The following is a 20,044-nucleotide window of genomic DNA, read 5'->3' as shown; positions in this document are numbered from 1 at the left end:
GAACCCATGGAGGTACCTCTCTTCTGATTGTACATTGTCCCATCAAATAAAAAATTGTTATTGAACAGACAGAATCTAATCATAGACAATATCATCGAACTATGGTTCAAAAATTGTTCAGGTTTGAGATCCAGGAACCATTTGATGGCAACCAGACCCTGTTCATGGTCGATACATGTGTAAAGGTTGACCACCTCAAGTGTGATCAACAACATTCCAGGGTCCCAGGTGATACTGTCCATGACACTCAAAAAATCTTGAGTATCTTTGAGGTAAGATGAAAGATCTTTAACAAAGGGTGCCAGATATGAGTCTATAAACCTGGATGTGTTTTCAAGAAGACTACCGATGCTGGACACTATTGGGCGTCCGGGAGGTCTTTTCGCATGTTTATGTACCTTTGGCAGGTGGTAAAATGTTGGTACAATTGGCGCTTCACATCTCAAGAATAAAAACTCATCCATTGTGAGCATACCTTCCTTCTGCCAGTTCTCTAACATAGTGTGGAAAGACAAGATGCTTTTATTATATTCCGCTCTTTGTATGGGGGCGTAGCAATCCCTGTCCTTCAATTGTCTATGCGCTTCCATTAGGTAATGCTCACGATCAAAAATAACCACATTGCCTCCTTTGTCCGAAGGTTTAATTTCAATTGTTGTGTCTTCCTTCAAGGACCTAATGGCTTGCCATTCTTTTTTTGAAATGTTCGATGTTTTTTGACTTATAAAAAAAAAATATATATATATATATATATATATATATATATATATATATATATATATATATATATAGCTACGATCTCAGCTTTCTCTCACCAGAGCCCAGTGACGGATTACATCGGCGCAGAAGAAGAGAGGAAGACCCAAGTGCAGGTGAGCAGTAATTTTATTCAGTTGTTTGGAAGGCCCACCTCGACATAACGTTTTGGCCTACCCAGAGGCCTTGGTCACATGACGCAAAAGTGGAGGAAGGCAGAATTTAAAGTGCAAGTGCTTGATTGGTTTGAACAGTGATTGGTTGTTACTCAGTCACATGCTCTTACTCCAGATTATAATTCATGGAAAAAAGACTGTTGAATCATTTCAATCAAAGGCTAATCCCTGTTGTATAATACATTATGTGCAAAAAGCAGCAAAAGATTATGTACACAGTATGTGTCATAAATTCGGACCTTAAATAATGTCACAATTTCAGAACAATATCATTTTTGCGGAAATATATAAAAAATATAAAATACATTTAAAAACATTTCCACTATCAGATATTATTTATATACAAACTGCAAAATAAATTTTGCTAATGTAAACACACTGTACATAATTCTTAAAATGAGTTTAAATACTACATCACTTAAACTATCCCATAAAATTGGAATAATAATGCTGCAAACTGCACATTATGATGTAAGGCGCACAATACTGTGACAAAGCCATGGAGGAGATAATATCAGTTTGAATACATTATCGCAGCCTCCCTATACAACCACAATATTAACTCAGCCAAGTGTTACAGTCCACTTAGTCCTTCAATAGAGCAAAGATAGTTCAAACCAAAGTGAACGTGCTTATGATTAAAGATTGTGAGAATCAAAAAGTTTTGTTTTCTTTCATGAAGATTTTTTTATATGCATTTGAATTCAACCTACGCCTAGGCTGAAAGAATATTTATAGCTGTGTCCACATTGACTAAAAGTTATAAGGCATTTATTAGCATTGTCCCAGAATATGCCCATGTGTGCAATGGCTAGAGTCTACTGAATACCAGAAACCGATTGACTGGTTGTTGGACTAATGATCAGATGTTTAGATCAAATGAATTCGACATGAGGTTTATAGGCACGTGTAAAAATCCTCTGTGGAGTTGAGACCTCCTGGTGTCTTACTGTCCATCTCCAGGATGTACCTGGTCTCCAAACTCCTCAGAGCACCCTCTCTATCACCACCTCTTCTTAAGGGGCTTATCGCATCGATGGCATAGTATTTTAAGTGTGCACTGTTGTTGTTGTGACACTCTTTGAAGTGCCGAGCTACCGGATACGCGGAATCATTGGTCTTGATAGCCCGTATGTGCTGGAGTATTCTCTTGTGGACCTGCAGCTTGGTGCTCCCAACATACCGCAGGCCACAAGGACACTCCAGCACATACACCACGTATTCACTTTTGCAAGTCAATTGTTTATTGATCTTGCGTGGGGTAGCAGAAAAAGGAATAATATATTCCGATTTGTTAACCCCATGGAGGCAAGCCTTGCAGCTGGAGCATTTCCTAAAGCCTCTGCTCTTATCCAACCAGTTGTCTCGAGAAACAACCTCAGGACTAGGTCTTACCAGGGCATCCTGCATAGAATAGGCTTTTCTATAGCTGATCTGAGGTTTTACCGGCATGGTGCTTCCTATGACAGAGTCACATTTAATTAGATTCCAATATTTGGCTACTGATTTTCTCAAGGCACCATGCCGCCTATTGTACGCCCAGATTAGTCTCACCGATTGTTTATCTTGAGGCTCAGTGTGTTTCAGTTTGTTTTTAGGCTCAAGGGCCGAATCACGACAAACTCCTCTGCCAGCCGGCGTTTGCAATTCCACAAGAAACAGGAGCACGGACCACCAGTAAGTGCACAGAATCTTTTATTAGATTGCGCTCAGTTGGCCATTACTCGTTTCAGCACCAAAAGTGCCTTGATCACATATATATATATCTTCAAGGTAATTTGATGTGGAGTTGTAAATAATAAATCCTTACCTTCCCCATGCATTTACCTCTGTTATATTTTATCAATCAATTTTCTTGTAACAATGTCCTATCCCATCGATATAATGCCTTTGATATTCTGTCGTACAATCCAAATTTGTGATGTGCTAGTTACATACTAATCAGGAAGCTTTAATAAGGACTTGCCTACCTTCTTGTTAGTAAGAGTATGTTGGACAACATAAAGAATGCGAAGATCGGAGCTTTTGAGACTGTCCAGACACCTTCTATTGGTGACCTTCTTACAGAATGTACCCTTTATTGCAAAGTATGCGGTGTCCACAAATCACCAGAGGCATACACAGAGATCTTATTTTGCTGTTGGCGGTCCTGCAACTGCAAGCTCATATGCCCATCACTGTAGCATTACCTATATTACCAAATGGCGTTTCATCCCAAAGCAAGATGATGTGTCTGGCCTCTATGACCCAGCCAAAAAGGCTACACTAACCCTCACCCTAATTCACGCGGTTGGGAATTTTTCAAGGGCGAATAAGAGAGTCAGGATGACAAGTCTACCTGCATTCGCTTATCCTCTGCACATTAATGTCCATCGGTCTGTCCTATTTTTCTTACTTTAAAATCCTCCCACCCCAACTCTGCTGCCTTTGTTCAACACCTTCCTGTCTCCAGAGTCAATCTAGTGCTTGACTTCACATTTTGAGACTAAGGGCCTGAGTCACGAGGGTAAACTTACACTTTTATGTAAGTTTATGGTCTTTTTTGGTATTCACAAACTATGAGTTAAAAGTAAGCTTACACCTGTGGAGACTCCTCAGTTGGGGCAGAAACCTCCACACATAAAAAAGATCAGACAGGTCTATCTTTTTATGTGTGGAGTTCTCCACCCCGACTGAGGAGTCTCCACCATCGTAAACTTACTATTAGCTTGTAGTTTGTGAATATCAATAATGTAAACGTACACAGGAGTGTAAATTTACCTTTGTGAATCAGGCTCTGAGAATGTTGGCTTAAGTTTTTATATTGTGGTTTCAGGGCATGTTGCCTATTGGAAGAATTCTCAGCCATCAAACAAGGCAGAGCCAATCCAGACTTTCTTACTTGGCAACATTGTGTTATCCTGAGCAAACCGCTCCATTGCCATTTTTCTCAGTGCTCTCATAGTCAAACAGTGAGAGGTGTTAAACTTGAGAAAACTCAAAACATCAATCAATCAATCAATCAGGTCATTTATAGAGCGCACTACTCACCCGTAGGGTCTCAAGGCGCTGGTTTGGGGGGGGGGGGGTGCCGTTACTGCTCGAACAGCCAGGTCTTGAGCTTCTTCCTGAAGGAGAGGTGGTCTTGGGTCAGGCGCAGGTCGGTTGGGAGTGAGTTCCAGGTCTTGGCGGCCAGGTAGGAGAAGGACCTTCCTCCTGTTGTCGCTCTTCGGATGCGGGGGACGGCGGCGAGGGCATGGCTGGTTGATCTGAGGAGGCGCTTGGGGGTGTAGAAGTTGATCCGGTTGTTGAGGTAGCTCGGGCCTTGGTTGTGTAGGGCTTTGTGTGCGTGGGTGAGGAGACGGAAGGTGATTCTCTTGTTGACCGGGAGCCAATGCAGATCTCTCAGGTGTCCGGAGATGTGGCTGCGTCGGGGGATGTCGAGGATGAGCCTGGCCGAGGCGTTCTGGATCCGCTGGAGTCTCTTCTGGAGCTTGGCGGTGGTTCCGGCGTAGAGGGCGTTGCCGTAGTCCAGTCGGCTGGTGACGAGGGCCTGGGTGACCGTCTTCCTCGTCTCGGTGGGGATCCACCGGAAGATCTTGCGTAGCATGCGCAGGATGTTGAAGCAAGACGAGGAGACGGCGTTTACTTGTCTGGTCATGGAGAGGGAGGAGTCCAGGATGAAGCCTAGGTTGCGTGCGTGGTCCGTCGGTTTGGGTGCGGTGCCCAGGGCCGGGGGCCACCAGGAGTCGTCCCAGGCGGAGGGCGCGGAGCCCAGGATGAGGACCTCCGTCTTGTCCGAGTTCAGTTTCAGGCGGCTGGTCGTCATCCATTCGGCTACCTCTCTCATCCCTTCGTGCAGGTTGGCTCTGGCGGTGGCGGGGTCGTTGGTCAGGGAGAGGATCAGCTGGGTGTCATCGGCGTAGGAGATTATGTTGAGGTTGTGTTGGCGTGCGATGGCCGCGAGGGGGCTCATGTAGACGTTGAAGAGGGTGGGGCTCAGTGAGGATCCTTGAGGGACGCCGCAGATGACTTTGGTGGCCTCTGACTTGTACGGTGGTAGGCGGACTCTTTGTGTTCTTCCGGCGAGAAAGGAGACGATCCATTCCAGTGCCTTGTCCTGGATTCCGATGTTGCCGAGGCGCTGTATTAGAGTGCGGTGGCAGACAGTGTCGAAAGCCGCGGAGAGGTCCAGGAGGATGAGGGCCGCTGTCTCTCCGTCGTCCATCAGAGTTCGTATGTCATCGGTGGCCGCAATGAGGGCGGTCTCGGTGCTGTGGTTCGCTCGGAAGCCAGACTGTGAGGGGTCGAGGGATCCGTTCGTCTCGAGGAAGGCGGCCAGCTGTTTGTTGACGGTCTTCTCGATGACTTTGGCCGGGAACGGGAGGAGCGAGATGGGACGGTAGTTCTTGAGGTTGGTGGGGTCTGCTGTGGGTTTCTTGAGAAGAGCGCTGAGTTCGGCGTGCTTCCAGCTCTCAGGGAAGGTGGAGGTGTCGAAGGAGGTGTTGATGATGTCCCGCAGGTGGGGTGCGATGACAGCGTCGGCCTTGTTGAAGACGTGGTGAGGGCAGGGGTCAGTCGGAGATCCGGAATGGATGGAGTTCATTGTGCGGATGGTGTCTTCGGTGCTGATCGGCGTCCAGGTGCGGAGGGTGGTGGTGGGTGGCGTTGTTGCGGTTGTGGCTTGTGTTGGTTGGTTGCTGAAGCTGTTGTGTATGTCCGCGATCTTGTTGTGGAAGTAGGATGCGAGGGAGTTGCAGAGGTCCTGCGACGGGGTGATGTCATTGTTTCCGGCGTTGGGGTTGGAGAGCTCTTTCACGATGTTGAAGAGTTCCTTGCTGTCGTGTGCGTTGTTGTCCAGCCGGTCCTTATATGTATTTTTCTTGGTGGCGCGGATCAGTTGGTGGTGTTTCCGGGTGGCGAGCTTGAGGGTGGTCATGTTGTCCGTCGTTGGTTCCCTTCTCCAGACTTTTTCGAGGGCTCGACAGTTCTTCTTGGAGCTCTTGAGTACATCAACAATTGTACAAGTCAATTGGGCATTATCCTCCATTATCATACGAGTACTTTATGTATTCTCTCTTCTTGAGAGCAAATATAAAAGTCCAGTTGTTACGTCACACTATTCCCACTTTATTTTGGACAGATTAGGGATAAGCAGTACTGCAAAATAATACTGTGATTAGCTGGGAATTTCACAATTTGTTCAAGTGGGAAAGCCGGCTTTAGGACCCAGAAATAGGCATTGGGGTAACACAAGGTCCTACGAGACTGGGTCCCATATGTTGCCACAAATGTCCTCTTGTTTGACTGGAGCATTACTGTCACTATGCATCACTTTTCCAGATGAGGCCCTTTAATATGTCAATCAATGCTGAGGTAACTAAAATACTGAGATAAAAATGTGTCACAAGTCTAATCATTAAATTAATAGCAAGTTCTCAAATAACGCGACTGGAACTCACCAAGGGCCAGATATAGGTAGGCTTTTACCGGTCGGTAACGGCCGGGGCTATTTTACCGATTCGGTAAATAACAAATCGGTATTTACCGATTCGGTATTAACCGAATCATCATTTACCGATTCAGTATTTACCGAATCGGTAAATGAAATGTAGGGAGCACTTCAAACAGTGCTTCTGAGCTCAAAGGATTTGTTATTTACCACCAACTATTAGTTACTATTATAGGACCACAACACGCTTTCTGAAGCTAAATATGGACTTCTTTTTCGCTTTTCAATAAAGAATTCCACATACAGAGCCTTAACTATTCAGAGGCTTATCAACAATACCCTGCTAATCAGAACGGAGAGGTAAGACGACAGGGATCTATACGAGTGTGGGACACACTGGGTAAAACAACTATTTATTTATTTATTTATTTGAAGGTTTTATATATAGTAATAATATTTCTTCAAGAGACATATTTAAAATGTGGCCTTTTTTAAATATCTAAACCTAGAGCATGCTGCGCTGATAAAAAAAAAGAAAGAAAAGGAGATTTAATATGCCTTGAAAGACAGCCCAGTTGTGATATTTGGCTGTGGGAGGTAGAAACCTTTCTTGCCAACATAACCATACACTCGAAAGGAAAGATATTGAGCTTTACTTCCACTGAAGGTCTGTCCGGAGATGGGGACGGATCATATCTTTCTAAAATCCCTCTATATTTTTCTTGACAGTGACTGACTGACTTACCAGTCAACAATTGGGTATTCCTGGTTTTGAAAGATATTTTAATATGCATGGCACTTCTAAAACAGCATGAAAGTCCTACATGAGGATCTCTGACCTCACAAATTGGTGAATCACAAATTGTGACAAATATGGGAGGTCTACTGTTGACCACAAAAGTAGTATGATTGCAAAAATGACTTAAGGGTTTGCTGTTATAGTAACCATATGGAAGATTTAGAATGCTGCATGCGTTAAGATATAAATGCAGATCTTCTGTTTAATATTTAATATAAAACTGTTTTTGTGCCACTTGGATGAATGATGCACTGAGGTTTGATGAGATGTGCTTTTGAAAATTGAATTATGTCCTTAAGATCTTTTCATTTTTTAATAATGCATGCCATTTATAAGTTTTTCTACATGTTGTACCTGATGTTTTGGGGAGAATTATATTCACCCATATTGTCAAACCGAGAGTTTGTGATTTAGAAACAAAAAATTAATTGCTATGACAAGCTGGGAGTTCTTTCCAAGTGTGTTGGGGTCATTCCTGTTGTTCCCTGTTTCAACACTGTCATGATTTCCTAGGTGGCCCTGATCAGGAACAATGTACAGTGAATAATCGCCCTAACTACAGTGCATGTTCTGAAATACGCTGATCAAATGCCCTGTGACAAAAGCCCATTCGTCAATGGTTTCCAATTGTGGAGTTAGCTGAGACTCCACCATTAGAAAACAGGCACTTCTCCCACCTCTAAATGGGGCAGGCAAACCACAAGTCTGACGGACAGAGCATCTGCCACTTTTTTTCATGCATCCCATGTAGTAAATCAGACTTTTTTGCATAGTCACCCCTGATTTGTCGCCTTTTGCTGGACCATATATTGTTGCTGGCTTTTGAACTCTGCGCACTTTACTCCTGCTCCTGTAGAAAAGTGCCAGCACTCTCCCTTTAAATATGGTCGAATTGACATATTCCTAATTGGTACATTTAATTTATTTATAAAACCAAGATGTACACACAGCTTGGAATTTAAATGTAATTAGAGCAGTGCAGCACCTACTGTGCCATCTTCTACAGTGGCAGTAGAAACATGGCCTCAGGCCTACCACAGTAGCCTGACTGTAACAGTGAAAAAACTATTTTAAACCAATTTAACAGGTGAAAATCTTCTTTTTAAATATTAAGGTGTCACCTTTATGCAGGCCTAGTAGCCCTCAAGGCAGGGTCATGGTACGTAAAAGTAGTACAAGAAGAAATTTAATGTTAACGTGTCCTTATAGTGAAAAATACCTAAAATCTATTTTTCACTGTGGCAGGCCTAGCTGTACTATGTAGAAAATCAGTACAGATTAAAATCCTAATTTCCCTGAGACTCACTATAAAAAGTATTGAACAACCATTTTTAACAGTTCAATTCAATGGTGAAATCTGGATTTCAATTGCTATTAAGGAAAAGTAACTTTTAGAAGATTACCTTTGGCTTGCTGAAATTCCAGGAGGCTAATTTGCATTTGCTCTCCAACTTCTCCAAGCTCATAAGTAACATTTAAGTAGGTGTGAATGAGGTGTGAAATTCCTTCCAGGACCGACACAATAGATTACTGTGATTGACAGGTCAGCCTGAATGGGCAGGGATAACTCACTTAAGCTCAGCAGATAGGTGTGGTTTGTTAGCATCCTTATGATATTACAATATCACATCCTGGTGCAGTGTCAAATTCTGATTGACAAGTTTGCTGTGTTTACCTTTAACACTAGAGGCACACTTGCAAGGATGGTCACAGGATGCCAAGACAATTATTGTGTATCCACTGTCTGGTTACTGGTAAATCCTACTTTTGTTCTGCCACACTTCTGTCGTTGGGTTTAATGTGGGTACAGTGTATGGTCCAAACTGAATTTTTGTGTTACATGTGGCAAGACATTAGGATTACCAAGGTATGCTCCACAGACACAATAAAACACCTGGGGTTGCGTCAACTATGGGATCTGCAAAGGCCCTTGGCAGGCTTCAAAAAAGCAGTAAATAACATTGTCAAAAAAGAATCTATCCTTCAGGACAAAGCCTTACTGGCGGAGCAAGCACACGGCTGGCTAACTATACAATCTTACACCAAACTCAGGCCACAAACATATCTTCAGACCAGCTTCACCAAAAAAACAAAAGAAAAATTTCTGAAATTTTAACTAGGGCTATTGCCTTCTGTAGACCACATGGCCCCTTGGCTGCGTCCTTCAATGCCAGCAAAGTGCCGCCTTTGTGGCAACGGCAAATAAAACATCTTACACCTTATTACCATCTGTAAGGATCTGCTACAAGATCGCCAGAACCTTCTGATACCACTATTCAACAAAAAACGAATAAGGTCATGCAGGCAAGCGGTCCTGGCATGGTTCTCGGGCGACAAAGCCCAATTGAGCTGCCGACTGGTAAAATACCTTGAAGTTGCAGATGCCCGTCTTAACAAAAAGAAAGAACAAACAGAAAAAGCCACATTGGCCTGGCTGTAGAGCAGAAGGCTGCCCCACAACCTGCATGAAGAAGGGACGGCACTCATACTAGCAAAAAATCAGGAAGGACAGTGACGGAACCCAGTATAACACGTGTATCCTCAGAGCCAAAATAGTCGGATGATAACGAGGGCCCAGCTGGCATTCTGGAGCCCACTGGGCTTTACTGCTACAAAGCACAAGCTTACGGGGAGGATAACTTCTTGTCACCTAGGCAGATTATGGACTGCAATAATTAAATGTATTTTGAAGGGGAAAGTAAGTCAGCCCAACCATGCAAAGTTCTTCAATGGTATGATAGAAGTGACTCAGCTTTGGGCCAATCTTACATCCTGCCTGTTTTTTAATAGTTTTAGCTTCAACACCTTTTAATCACAGTTTTTGTTACATTCTATCACAGTATTAATGTAATTTCCTATGGCTGCTATAGCTACACTAAACTATTTTTATCGATGATGGTTTGTAATGGTTTTAATTTACTGTACAATAAAGTATTACCTTACCTTACCAGACACACCCCCAACCCTCAGAACCCAAGTTTAGTGAAGCTGAATACGTTTCACATCTTGAAATGCTCAAAGTGGGTAGTGATGGGCCTGGGAACTTTTACCGCACTGGTTAGGGCGTGCCCAGGAGTCATTACAACCCATTATCTTGTGCAAGGCATCTTCAGGTACCAACTTTAGAACATTCTTGAATCTGAGGAAAAACAGCAGAGGATTGGACTTGCTGTCTATGACATGTGAAGAGCCCGGAGCCAAGGGTCATAAAAATGACCTCCTGTGCAAGCTACAGGGACACAGCACGTTACAAGAGGCCTTTCCTACAACTGTCCAGCTGACCAGTGACAACTAAACCTTGCCTGGTCTGGGCCTTGCTGTTGGCCTTTACCCAACATCTAGTGAGCCTCTAAGTGTCTTCCCTGGATGTCCTGGGGTGTGTAGGAGTTTACGCCTGTGGTGGAATGGGACTTCAAGTACTAAGTCAGAAGGTAAAATCTTTGACCAGGACGAATCTGGTTGATGTATACAACTTGCTCTGTGCCATGGGCTACCTCAAATTGCTCCTAGGTACCGGTCTATTACGACCATTAATTATCATTGGCACTTAATACATCTTGGCACTATTCTTACTTAAAACTTTAAAAATTCATATCGCCGGTTCACTTTATTGATTTTTGTCATTTTGGTGTCATTTTGTTCTACATTCCTAATTTGGTTTGTGATTTCTGTTGTTTGGCATTTTAAAGTTATTTCTGTTTTGGCACTGTATACATACTTTACACATTACCATAAGTTAAATCTCTCTGCTCTGTGCCATAGCTGCCAGGGAATTGAGCTCAGGTTAATTTAGTGACTTTGAGGATTCACCTTAACAAGGGTTAACATTACTTGAGGTAGGTAGCCATCCCCCTCAACTAATAACCCAATTTTTTACACCCAACATCCAGCCAAACTCAAAATGACCTGCTTCATAACAACTAACAGGCAGAAACATAAGAAATCATCATTGAGACCTCACTAATACCAATACTAGTTATTAAAACACACAGAAGATATTAGAGTCTAAGTCATCTCACTCAACATCCAAGATCTTAACTACTAGACTAAGGGCCCGATGTAGGTAAATCCCATTTACCGATTTTGAAATACCGAATCCTACCGAATCGGTATTCAAAAATCGGTAAATGGGATGTAGGTCCCAACATCTGGATTCGTTACCGAATCCTTAACAATTCTTTAATTACCGATTCGGTAAATACCGAATCGGTAATGCCCATTCATTCCTATGGGCTTTGAAGCCCATAGGAATGATTAGGCATTACCGATTCGGTATTTACCGAATCGGTAATTAAAGAATTCACAAGGGTGCAGGGGGTGTCACTTTGACACCCTCTAGCACCCCCAAAACGGGCATGTGTGCAATGTGGCACACAGACATGCCCTAAGGGCACGTCTGTCTGTCACATGGCACATGTGTACATGCACAGATGTGCATGTACACAGGAATCGGTTTTTTACCATGGATTTGTATTCCATGGTAAAATACCGATTCTGTAGGCCATGCGCTGATGGAACATTGGCTACCTACATTGCATTTTCGGTAGTTCTACCGAATCGTCATCATTACCGAATCGGTAAATATTACCGATTGGGTAACTTTACCGATTCGGAAATGATAACGATTCGGTAAAATTACCGAAAATGTGCCCCTACATCTCGATAGCCCTTTACCGATCGGAAACGGCCGAAAATCGGTATTTTCGGCCGATTCCGATCGGTAAAGGGCTACCTACATCGGGCTCCTATATGTATTCAAAGGCAGGTCAAGTATGTTAAACGGAAAACTTTCAAAAATTGTAGGTGAGAAAGCACTAAGTTACAAGGTAGAACAGCCTTTCATGATGGGCTCAGACTTCCTCCCTTTCACAGTCTGTATGAGGAGTCACCAGTGTCAAATATTTGATCCTCAAGTGGCACTTTCGTCCCCCACCTTAATACCCTTGACATTTCGATCTTCAACTGAACTGGACTCCTCCACCCACCTGGAACTCACTTTAAAATGTTAAAATCATGATGTTTTCATAGGTCATAGGAACTGACAGTAGGCTTAAATCAATCAATCAAACATTTGTAGAGCGCACTACATACCCGTCAAGGTCTCAAGGCGCTGAGAGGGGGCGCTACTGATTGAACAGCGAGGTCTTGAGTAGCCTCCTGAAGGTCAGCAGGTCTTGGGTCTGTTGTAGGCTAAGTGGGAGCGTTTTCCAGGTCTTGGCAGCGAGGTGGGAGAAGGATCTCCCTCCGGTGGTTGTTCTTTGTATGCGCAGGATGGTGGTGAGTTCGAGGTCGGCAGAGCGGAGCTGGCGGTTGGGGATGTAGAAGGAAAGTCGTCTGTTGAGGGAGGCTGGGCCGGTCTTGTGGAGTGCTTTGTGTGTGTGGATGTGGAGCTTGAAGGATATCCTCTTGTTGACAGGCAGCCAGTGCAGGTTTCTCAGGTGGGGGGTGATGTGGCCCTGGCGTGGTACGTCGAGGATCAGTCGTACCAAGGCATTTTGGATGCGTTGCAGTCGTTTGATGAGCTTGGTCGGGGCTCCCGCGTAGAGTAGAAGGGGAAGCATGGTCACCCAGGACAGAAAATAGGCACTGGCACCAAAATATTAGTGTCCTCCATTAGTGAAATAGAAAGCGTAAAAGTGGCCCATGTTTGTAAATTGGGAAAGTGTTCAACTTGTAAAGAAGATTTATTGGTGTTTTGCAAGGTATAGAAGACTGCAAGGATTTCAGCTTGCTGCAGGAAATGTTTGTTTTAATATCAAGTGAATCAACCGTAAAAACCGGCCCAGTAAACCATAAAACAGGCCCACAAACAGTTAAAAAAACACCCCACACATTGACTTTTCTGACCAGCCCATCAGGCACTACCTAATTGAAGTATAGGCCAATCCGGCCCTGGGGTTTAGCTGAATACAGATTATTGGTGGATGGAAGTGACAGGACTGGCAGCCTGCAGCACTTTCCATTTCAAGATACATTCACATACTTTTTCTTCATTCAGGTCATGTTTTCATGGGTCGGCACTGGCAATTGTTGTCAAAGTATTGTTTAGTTGGCCACTGAATATTGCAGAAAATAATTGCCACATTGGCTGAGTGTTTTAGACAAAGGGCCTGAAAATGCCCAGAGAAGGGTTGTATGACAGAGGATGGCTAAACCACGTGTGCCCCTACCACACAGCCCAAACCGCAAATGCGTCTTAACCAGGCATTTCTTTACCATGCAATTTCTTTGTAAATGCATGAGTGGTAAAGGGGTATGCATGGTTAAGATCACCACTCCCTGCCCTAAGCCCTAAAATTCTAACCCCCCTACTTCACCCCCTGATGCCTAAAACCTGCCCTGCCCTTAAAACTACCCTTTCTCCTCCCCCTGCCCTGTGGCCTAATACCCAGCCCCCACCTTAGACTACACAGTACCCCACACTGAGCCCTAAAACATATCCCAGCGCTGTCCATAAAACTTCCCAACCCCTTTCACTGCCCTGAGGCCAAAAACCCTGCCTCCAATTAAAACACCTCCCCCTCCCACTCCCCCGCACAGGGCCCTAAAACCCTCCCTACACCTAAAAACTCCCCCCAAACCTAGCCCCAGCCCTAAAAACTACCGATCCCATTCCCTGTGCCATTAAACTCTGCCCCTTGCTAAAAACTATCCCCACCAAATCCAGCCTTAGTCCCACTTACCTGTCCGAGTCCAGCGCTGTCTGTTCCGATGCTTCCTCTTCTTCTTCCCACCCACCCTGAACACTAGACCGCTATCTGCCTTAACCATGCATATGCATATTTAAGGCAGAAGCGTGGTTCCGGCAAGCGTGGTTGCACTTGCAGGTGATCGGTACACGGGGCTCTGCCCACTCTCTTCCGGCCATTACTCCACATAGTACATTCCAAGTGGGATACTGCTCTAGGCCATTATTGGTAGCCTGGTGTTTCTGGACCAGAACATTTGAGGGTCAGAGACACCTGCCCCAGTTCACTGGGTGCGGATCTGCACCTGATAAAACTGCTGCAGTTACAATGGTCCCAGGCTGATCCAGCTGCACCAAGGAAAAGCATACAACACTCCCTCAGACTGCCCCTATCTTATTATCCAGGCCTGCCCTGACACCCACACTCCCTTGTGTCCTATCAACCTTTCAGCTGTTATCTTCCACTCCACTCGCTCTGAGCAGGTGGAAAATGTCAATGAATTTGTCCCCAGAATCGGAAAATATCAGTGGAAAAGAACACAGTAGTCCAGAGTCCAACTGGTTATTCCCTTTTCCAGGGACACAAACATATAATTGCTATTTTTTGTCTGAGATACCAGCTGGAATCAAAGTCCAAGCTAGCAACAGCCTCCAGCAACCTCGTAGTCCGTGGGGATGGGTGTAATTCATGAAATTCCGTGTGGCGTGAGAAGTGGAATTAGCTAAGAATTCTACAAGATTATGTATGAATTACGTGAGAAAAGTAATTCTGTATTTAGGGATTTTTCACAGTGCAAACATGCCCCCCATGTGCAAAATGGATGCAAGGATGCATTCTGTACTAAGAAATAGTGCTAAATGCAACAGAACATGAATAGGGAGCATGAGCAGGTGCCTGCTAATTGTGTTCTTGGGGTAGGATTTTCCCCCAACCTACTATCGGCATTTAAAACTATTTTCTTACCGCAAAATGCACTCTAAGGTCCAAAATGGACACAAAGATGCACTTTGCACAATGAAATAGTGCTTAATGCAGTAGAACGAAAATGCTAAATGTATTCCAGCTGTAGGTTTTTCTACCCCCAAATCAGGGGCGGCTCCTCCGCTAAGGTGGAGGAGCTTCGCGCCACTGTCTTTTATCAGGGCAAAATGGAAAAATAAAATGACAATAACACAATGTTATCATTTTTTTCTGTGCTGAGGCACTTTTATGGGGCAGGCTAGCTGGGCAGCCCCTGGGGGAGGAGTGCTACCCTCCTAAGTGCGCATGAATATTTGTCTGGCCCTCCACCCACACCATTACAGCCTAGGTGTAGAACATGCCCAGGCTCTCATTCCTTGGCCAAGCGCTGAACCACAGCGCTCAGACCAATCACAACGATGCATTTCAGCATTGTGATTGCTATGGGGAGCATGGAAGCCCCTGGTGCTTTCTGCTTCCTATACGAGTAGAAGCCAGGAAGAGGACGGAAGAGAGGCGGGGACCGGCCAGTCGGCCGGCTGACAGGCAGGTAAGTGATCTTACCCCTACTCTTCCACTCTTGCCCCACTCCACCGCACTACTGCTTCATGGGAGCATCTGCGACTGCCCCAAATAAATCTTAATTACGCCAGTAGAAGTAACCGTGGAATATCAGTAATTCTGCAACAAAGAGTAACTCGGAATTACAGAATTTACTCTGATTACTATAGAACAATCGAAATTCTACCTAGGCCTAATAACGCACAAAAAGGCCCAACATTTGTGGGAAGGCAAATAGACAAATAGCATTGAGACAACGCTGCATATGGACATGCTCTTTCGGTTCACCACTATAACTGATGCCTATCCGATCTGACTCAAGCTAACGACAAGTGCAGTTCTCAGTGTGCGCACAAGCCATTGTATTGCGCATTAAAGTTACACGACACCGCAGATTATAGAAAAGATTCTTCAGTCACTGGGTTACCTGCTGAAATATTATAACTAGTTATACGACCAAAAAAACCTGTGCACAAAGTAGAGGTATAGAAAACTGGATCCTAGCATTGTGGTCAATGATACAGTAAAACTGCAGTAACCTACGTATCAAATAATGCAATCTAATTGCAGTTGTGAGTACAACAAAATGCCATGTGTCATGTTGACTCAACTGAGAAAATGAATGGGGTGAAAGTGTGTGCAATTGAGATCCTGTCATCTCTCCAACAGCCAACAAAGCTTCTCCATATTAGAGATGACAGGCTATACGCGTCAATTAATATGGGCAGATGCCTGCTGCATTCTAGGGTCATACTTTTCAAAAGTAATTGCTAATTTGAAAGACATAGTGGGAGACAAGTTGAAATCTCAATTTAGGCAGGTGATTTATCTGGATAACATGGGATTTACCTGGTTGCTTAATAATCTGAGTTTGCACTGGGACCCCCTCAAGTCACAAAATCACAACAGTCAACTTGCCACATTCTGAAAACGCAATTTCCTTGTGTCCCACTTCTTAGGGAAAGTAACATAGGGTTAGTAGCACCAAGAAACATCTCTCTATTTTCCTTGTACGGGTAACCACATCAATGGGTGTTGAACGTAGGGCAATACGTGGAACATGCTACATGGAGTATGAAAGACAAGTGCCAATGCACCTGGGAGGTGGAACAGTCCCCTTTACTCATTTTTAATCTGTTTCCACCTAGCGCACACTACTGGCGCAGCTGGAACAAATCTGGTTGAGCTCCTTCAGAGGAGCCCTATAGAGCTGCCTGATCGCCCTCATTCTTCCCTATATGAGGAATAATTATTCCAAGCCCTAATGTTTTGAGGTTCCAACGAACCCCGCCCCCACCACTCAAGCACCCTTCCAATCAAGTTTCCATGCAGCAGGAAGTGAACCACCGGATTGTCATATGATTCTTTCAGGTCCAGAAAGAAACTAACTTTACCCCCCTTGCAAACAGATAACACACAGTACAATAATAATCCCCTGCTCCTTACACTGGTGGATGCTAACCCAACCTCCCAGATGTTGCCAGTACTGAACCATCATCAAAGGAAGTTTGCAGATTTACGGAGTCCTGGTGTGCGGTCTCTGTAACTGTTCTAACCAACACATTCCCGCCACACACCATTGTACAGGTTTTAATAAAACTCTAGTCAGAAGAGCTTTGAGCGGTAACCCATGTTCTCATTGTCCCGCCAAATCCCAGAATACTGACCACCACAGAGCCACCCATTGCAGCTGAGCTAGATAATAAAGCTCACATTCCGGTGTCGCCAAAACACCCTCATCAACTGGCAAATGCAATTTCCACATTACTACACGATGCCTCGAGGATCCCCAATATAAGGTAAGAAGAATACCATCAAAGTCCCCAAAAAACACCTGCCAGAGCACCATCAGCAGGGCCACCAACAAGTATAGAAGCAGTGGCAGAACTACCATCTCAGAGACGGCTATCCGCCCACTGACCAACAATGGCAAAGTACACCAATAGGCCACCGTCCGCCTACGAGCAGCGACAGCCTTGGCAAAATACCCTTCGTAAAGCAATTCTTCAGTACAATAAATGGTGACTCCCACGTTACGCATAGTAACTGGTTCCCAATGAAAACTTGACATTGTTATATTAAACCAGACATTGCCCGCATCATTTCACAGTGGGTATGTACCGGATTTATGCCAGTAAACCTCCAGGATCAACAAACGCACAAAAAATGATAAAGCTGCCACTGCCCCCTTCAAATCAGAAGTGCCACCTTTGTGTACAACAGTATATTATCCACATACAAAGAAATGTACAGGCTGTCACCCAATACCTGCAGATCCCGATAATGACCCCTCTGATTAATCGTACACACAAATGGTTCTAAATATCAATATTTTTGTTGTTGATAATATTGCTACAAAATGTGTGTGCACAATATTTAGGACTCAACATTCTGTTACTATAATGAACATAGGTGCACCATGGGAGCCTCCATAGTTGATTTTCTCTACATGGAATTGACTACTAATAACTATTGCATGAAGATAAATGTTATATTGTAAGGGCTAAATATGCTTGTACTGTACCTTTTCATATTCTTCTAAAAATCCTTTTTTCCGAATATTTTTCTTCGCCAAGTAAATTGCTGGAAAAGAAAAAAACAACAAGTTTCACATTTTACAAAAGTGAGCAAAAAAAGGGAACAGCATTTGCTGGCTCTCATTTCATCACATACTAAACTTTGTGGCTAACCATTTTTGTGCAAGACCGCAAAGTGCAATTTTCAGAGAATACTCTGAAAGAGACTCGCAGTTTATTGAGTAGTCCATGTGTGGTTGACCCTGAATCATCGAAGCTCTGTAGATTTCATAATTTCATCAGATAGGTATAATCACTGCAATATGATTCTGCAAACGAGGAGAAGCACGGAAGAACGGAATTCTGCCCACAAGATGGGCATTTTCCTGTGTGTTCCACATATTTAGTAAGAATGGAATTAAGTCCATTATGCTTCACGACAGAACATTTCAAGCAGCTCTACTGAGTTTACCTCAGAGGATGCAGAGCATCATTTTCACTGGTTCTTCTGGTATCTCCTCACCTCTCCTGCTGCCAGCCAGACGCCTAAGGTCATATACTCAAAATGCACTATTGATAGGCCAATGAGATGATAGTGTCTTTCATGAAGACAGCTGCAGCCCCTCTGTCTTAGTCTCATTTTTTCACTATCAAAGAACCTCTTTCTCCACCTCTTCTGTGCAGCATAATGCCTTTAGAAGATCACTTTACAAATGATCACTTAGCCCATGGAAGATTCTTCCAGGTTGCCCATAAGAGAGATTCTCCCACTTTTCTAGTCGTCAGGGAACTGACTCGTATGGGCAATTGAAGCCCTTGCAGGATCCCTGTTTCACTGTGCGTCTGTGTCCATGTCACTCTGTCAGCAAATGCATAGTTCCACCAGGAGCAGCCTTAAGTTCAATCACTAAATTAGAAACAGTCTGAAAAGAAAGCTAAATATCTAATTCACCTCCCAAATATTTTGAACACATTCACCTCTTCACGACATACCGGTAACACGAGGACCCCCATCGCCGTCATTTTTCATGTTTGAATGGAGCTGAATGTCAGGAAAATGTTCTGGAGAGTGGGAGCATGACACAGTGTGCGAATTAGCTGACTGGATGGGTAGCCAGGTGATGATAGACTCCAGGTAGTAGTAATGCCAATCTAATACCCTCCGTTAGTATTTACAGAATAGGGCACTATGCCATACATGTGCCGAAGTACCCTGTCTGGCAAAGTGCCAGTCCACCCACTCTAGTTAAAGTGGGTGTACAGTTATGTTTACGTTGGCTGTGTTCTTTTGGTCCTGCAGACACAAACCATAAATGGACGGGTTGAAAGACTTGTGGCCGCGGTACAAGTGCCTCAGTTCTTCTTCCCTACAGTTTTTTTGTTCAGGACAGTCGTAAGGCCTAAAGGCGTCAAAAGAAACAAAAGTGGAGAGAGCTACAGCTCAGAAAGAGCAGTGGTGGTAGTGAAAGAGAATCAGGCAAGATACACCATTTAACTTAAATAACCAAAATGCAAACATGTATATCTAGTGATGGCTGAGCGAGCAATGTTATAACCATATACTTCATAGAGTTTCTTTTTTTGCTTGATTTTCCTTCCAGCTCCTCTGCAAAAATGCATATCATATCTGAGTCCTGGTTACATTAGGTCAACTCGTGCTCTTCATAGGTACAAAACAATAAAGGGAAGTAAACTCATCTGAGAAATAGTGTTGCAAAGCATTCGTGCTGCATAGCATGTTTCCCCCTGTTACTTTCATTTTGGGCATTAGACCACTGCTGTGGACTGAGTCCTGCTAAACAAGTTCAAGTCACATGAACCTTGACATAATGGTGTGTCTTTGTTTTCCAATTGAACTCTCACTGCTGTCGCACTGGCAAGATCTTGCACTGGGGCAACCTCAAAGATGTAAAATAAATAGGCCAGGATAGGACAACAATATACGTACAGACCGCTCTATCTATTCCATCAGTTCTGTTACTGAGTTGTTGATCAAGATATTTTCAAATTGAACATGCAGAGCCTGTAGGACGTGAGTAGGTTCTAGGCAGGCGTGTACCTTTACGAATGTGTGACGACAGAGTTTGCCCACCTCTAAGGTTCTATAGAGCCGAAATATAAGCAGGGCTACAGGAATTATGTGATTATGTGGCTAT

The 20,044-nt window shown here is 44.0% G+C and overlaps 1 protein-coding gene across 1 annotated transcript in view; it reads right to left on the bottom strand.

The window, feature by feature from the left end:
* RGS9 (regulator of G protein signaling 9) overlaps positions 1-20,044 on the bottom strand; it is a 946,886-nt gene that overhangs the window by 502,379 nt on the left and 424,463 nt on the right. Inside the window, exon 6 of the mRNA XM_078650792.1 lies at positions 17,897-17,955. Coding sequence (XP_078506918.1) covers positions 17,897-17,955 — 59 coding nt within the window. The remainder of the gene's footprint in view (positions 1-17,896; positions 17,956-20,044) is intronic.

Source organism: Lissotriton helveticus, chromosome 7, assembly GCF_964261635.1.
Source record: "Lissotriton helveticus chromosome 7, aLisHel1.1, whole genome shotgun sequence".
In the NCBI taxonomy this organism is placed as follows: Eukaryota; Metazoa; Chordata; class Amphibia; order Caudata; family Salamandridae; genus Lissotriton; species Lissotriton helveticus.
Note: the sequence above shows the minus strand (reverse complement) of the source record. Positions and strands in the feature narration are given on the sequence as shown.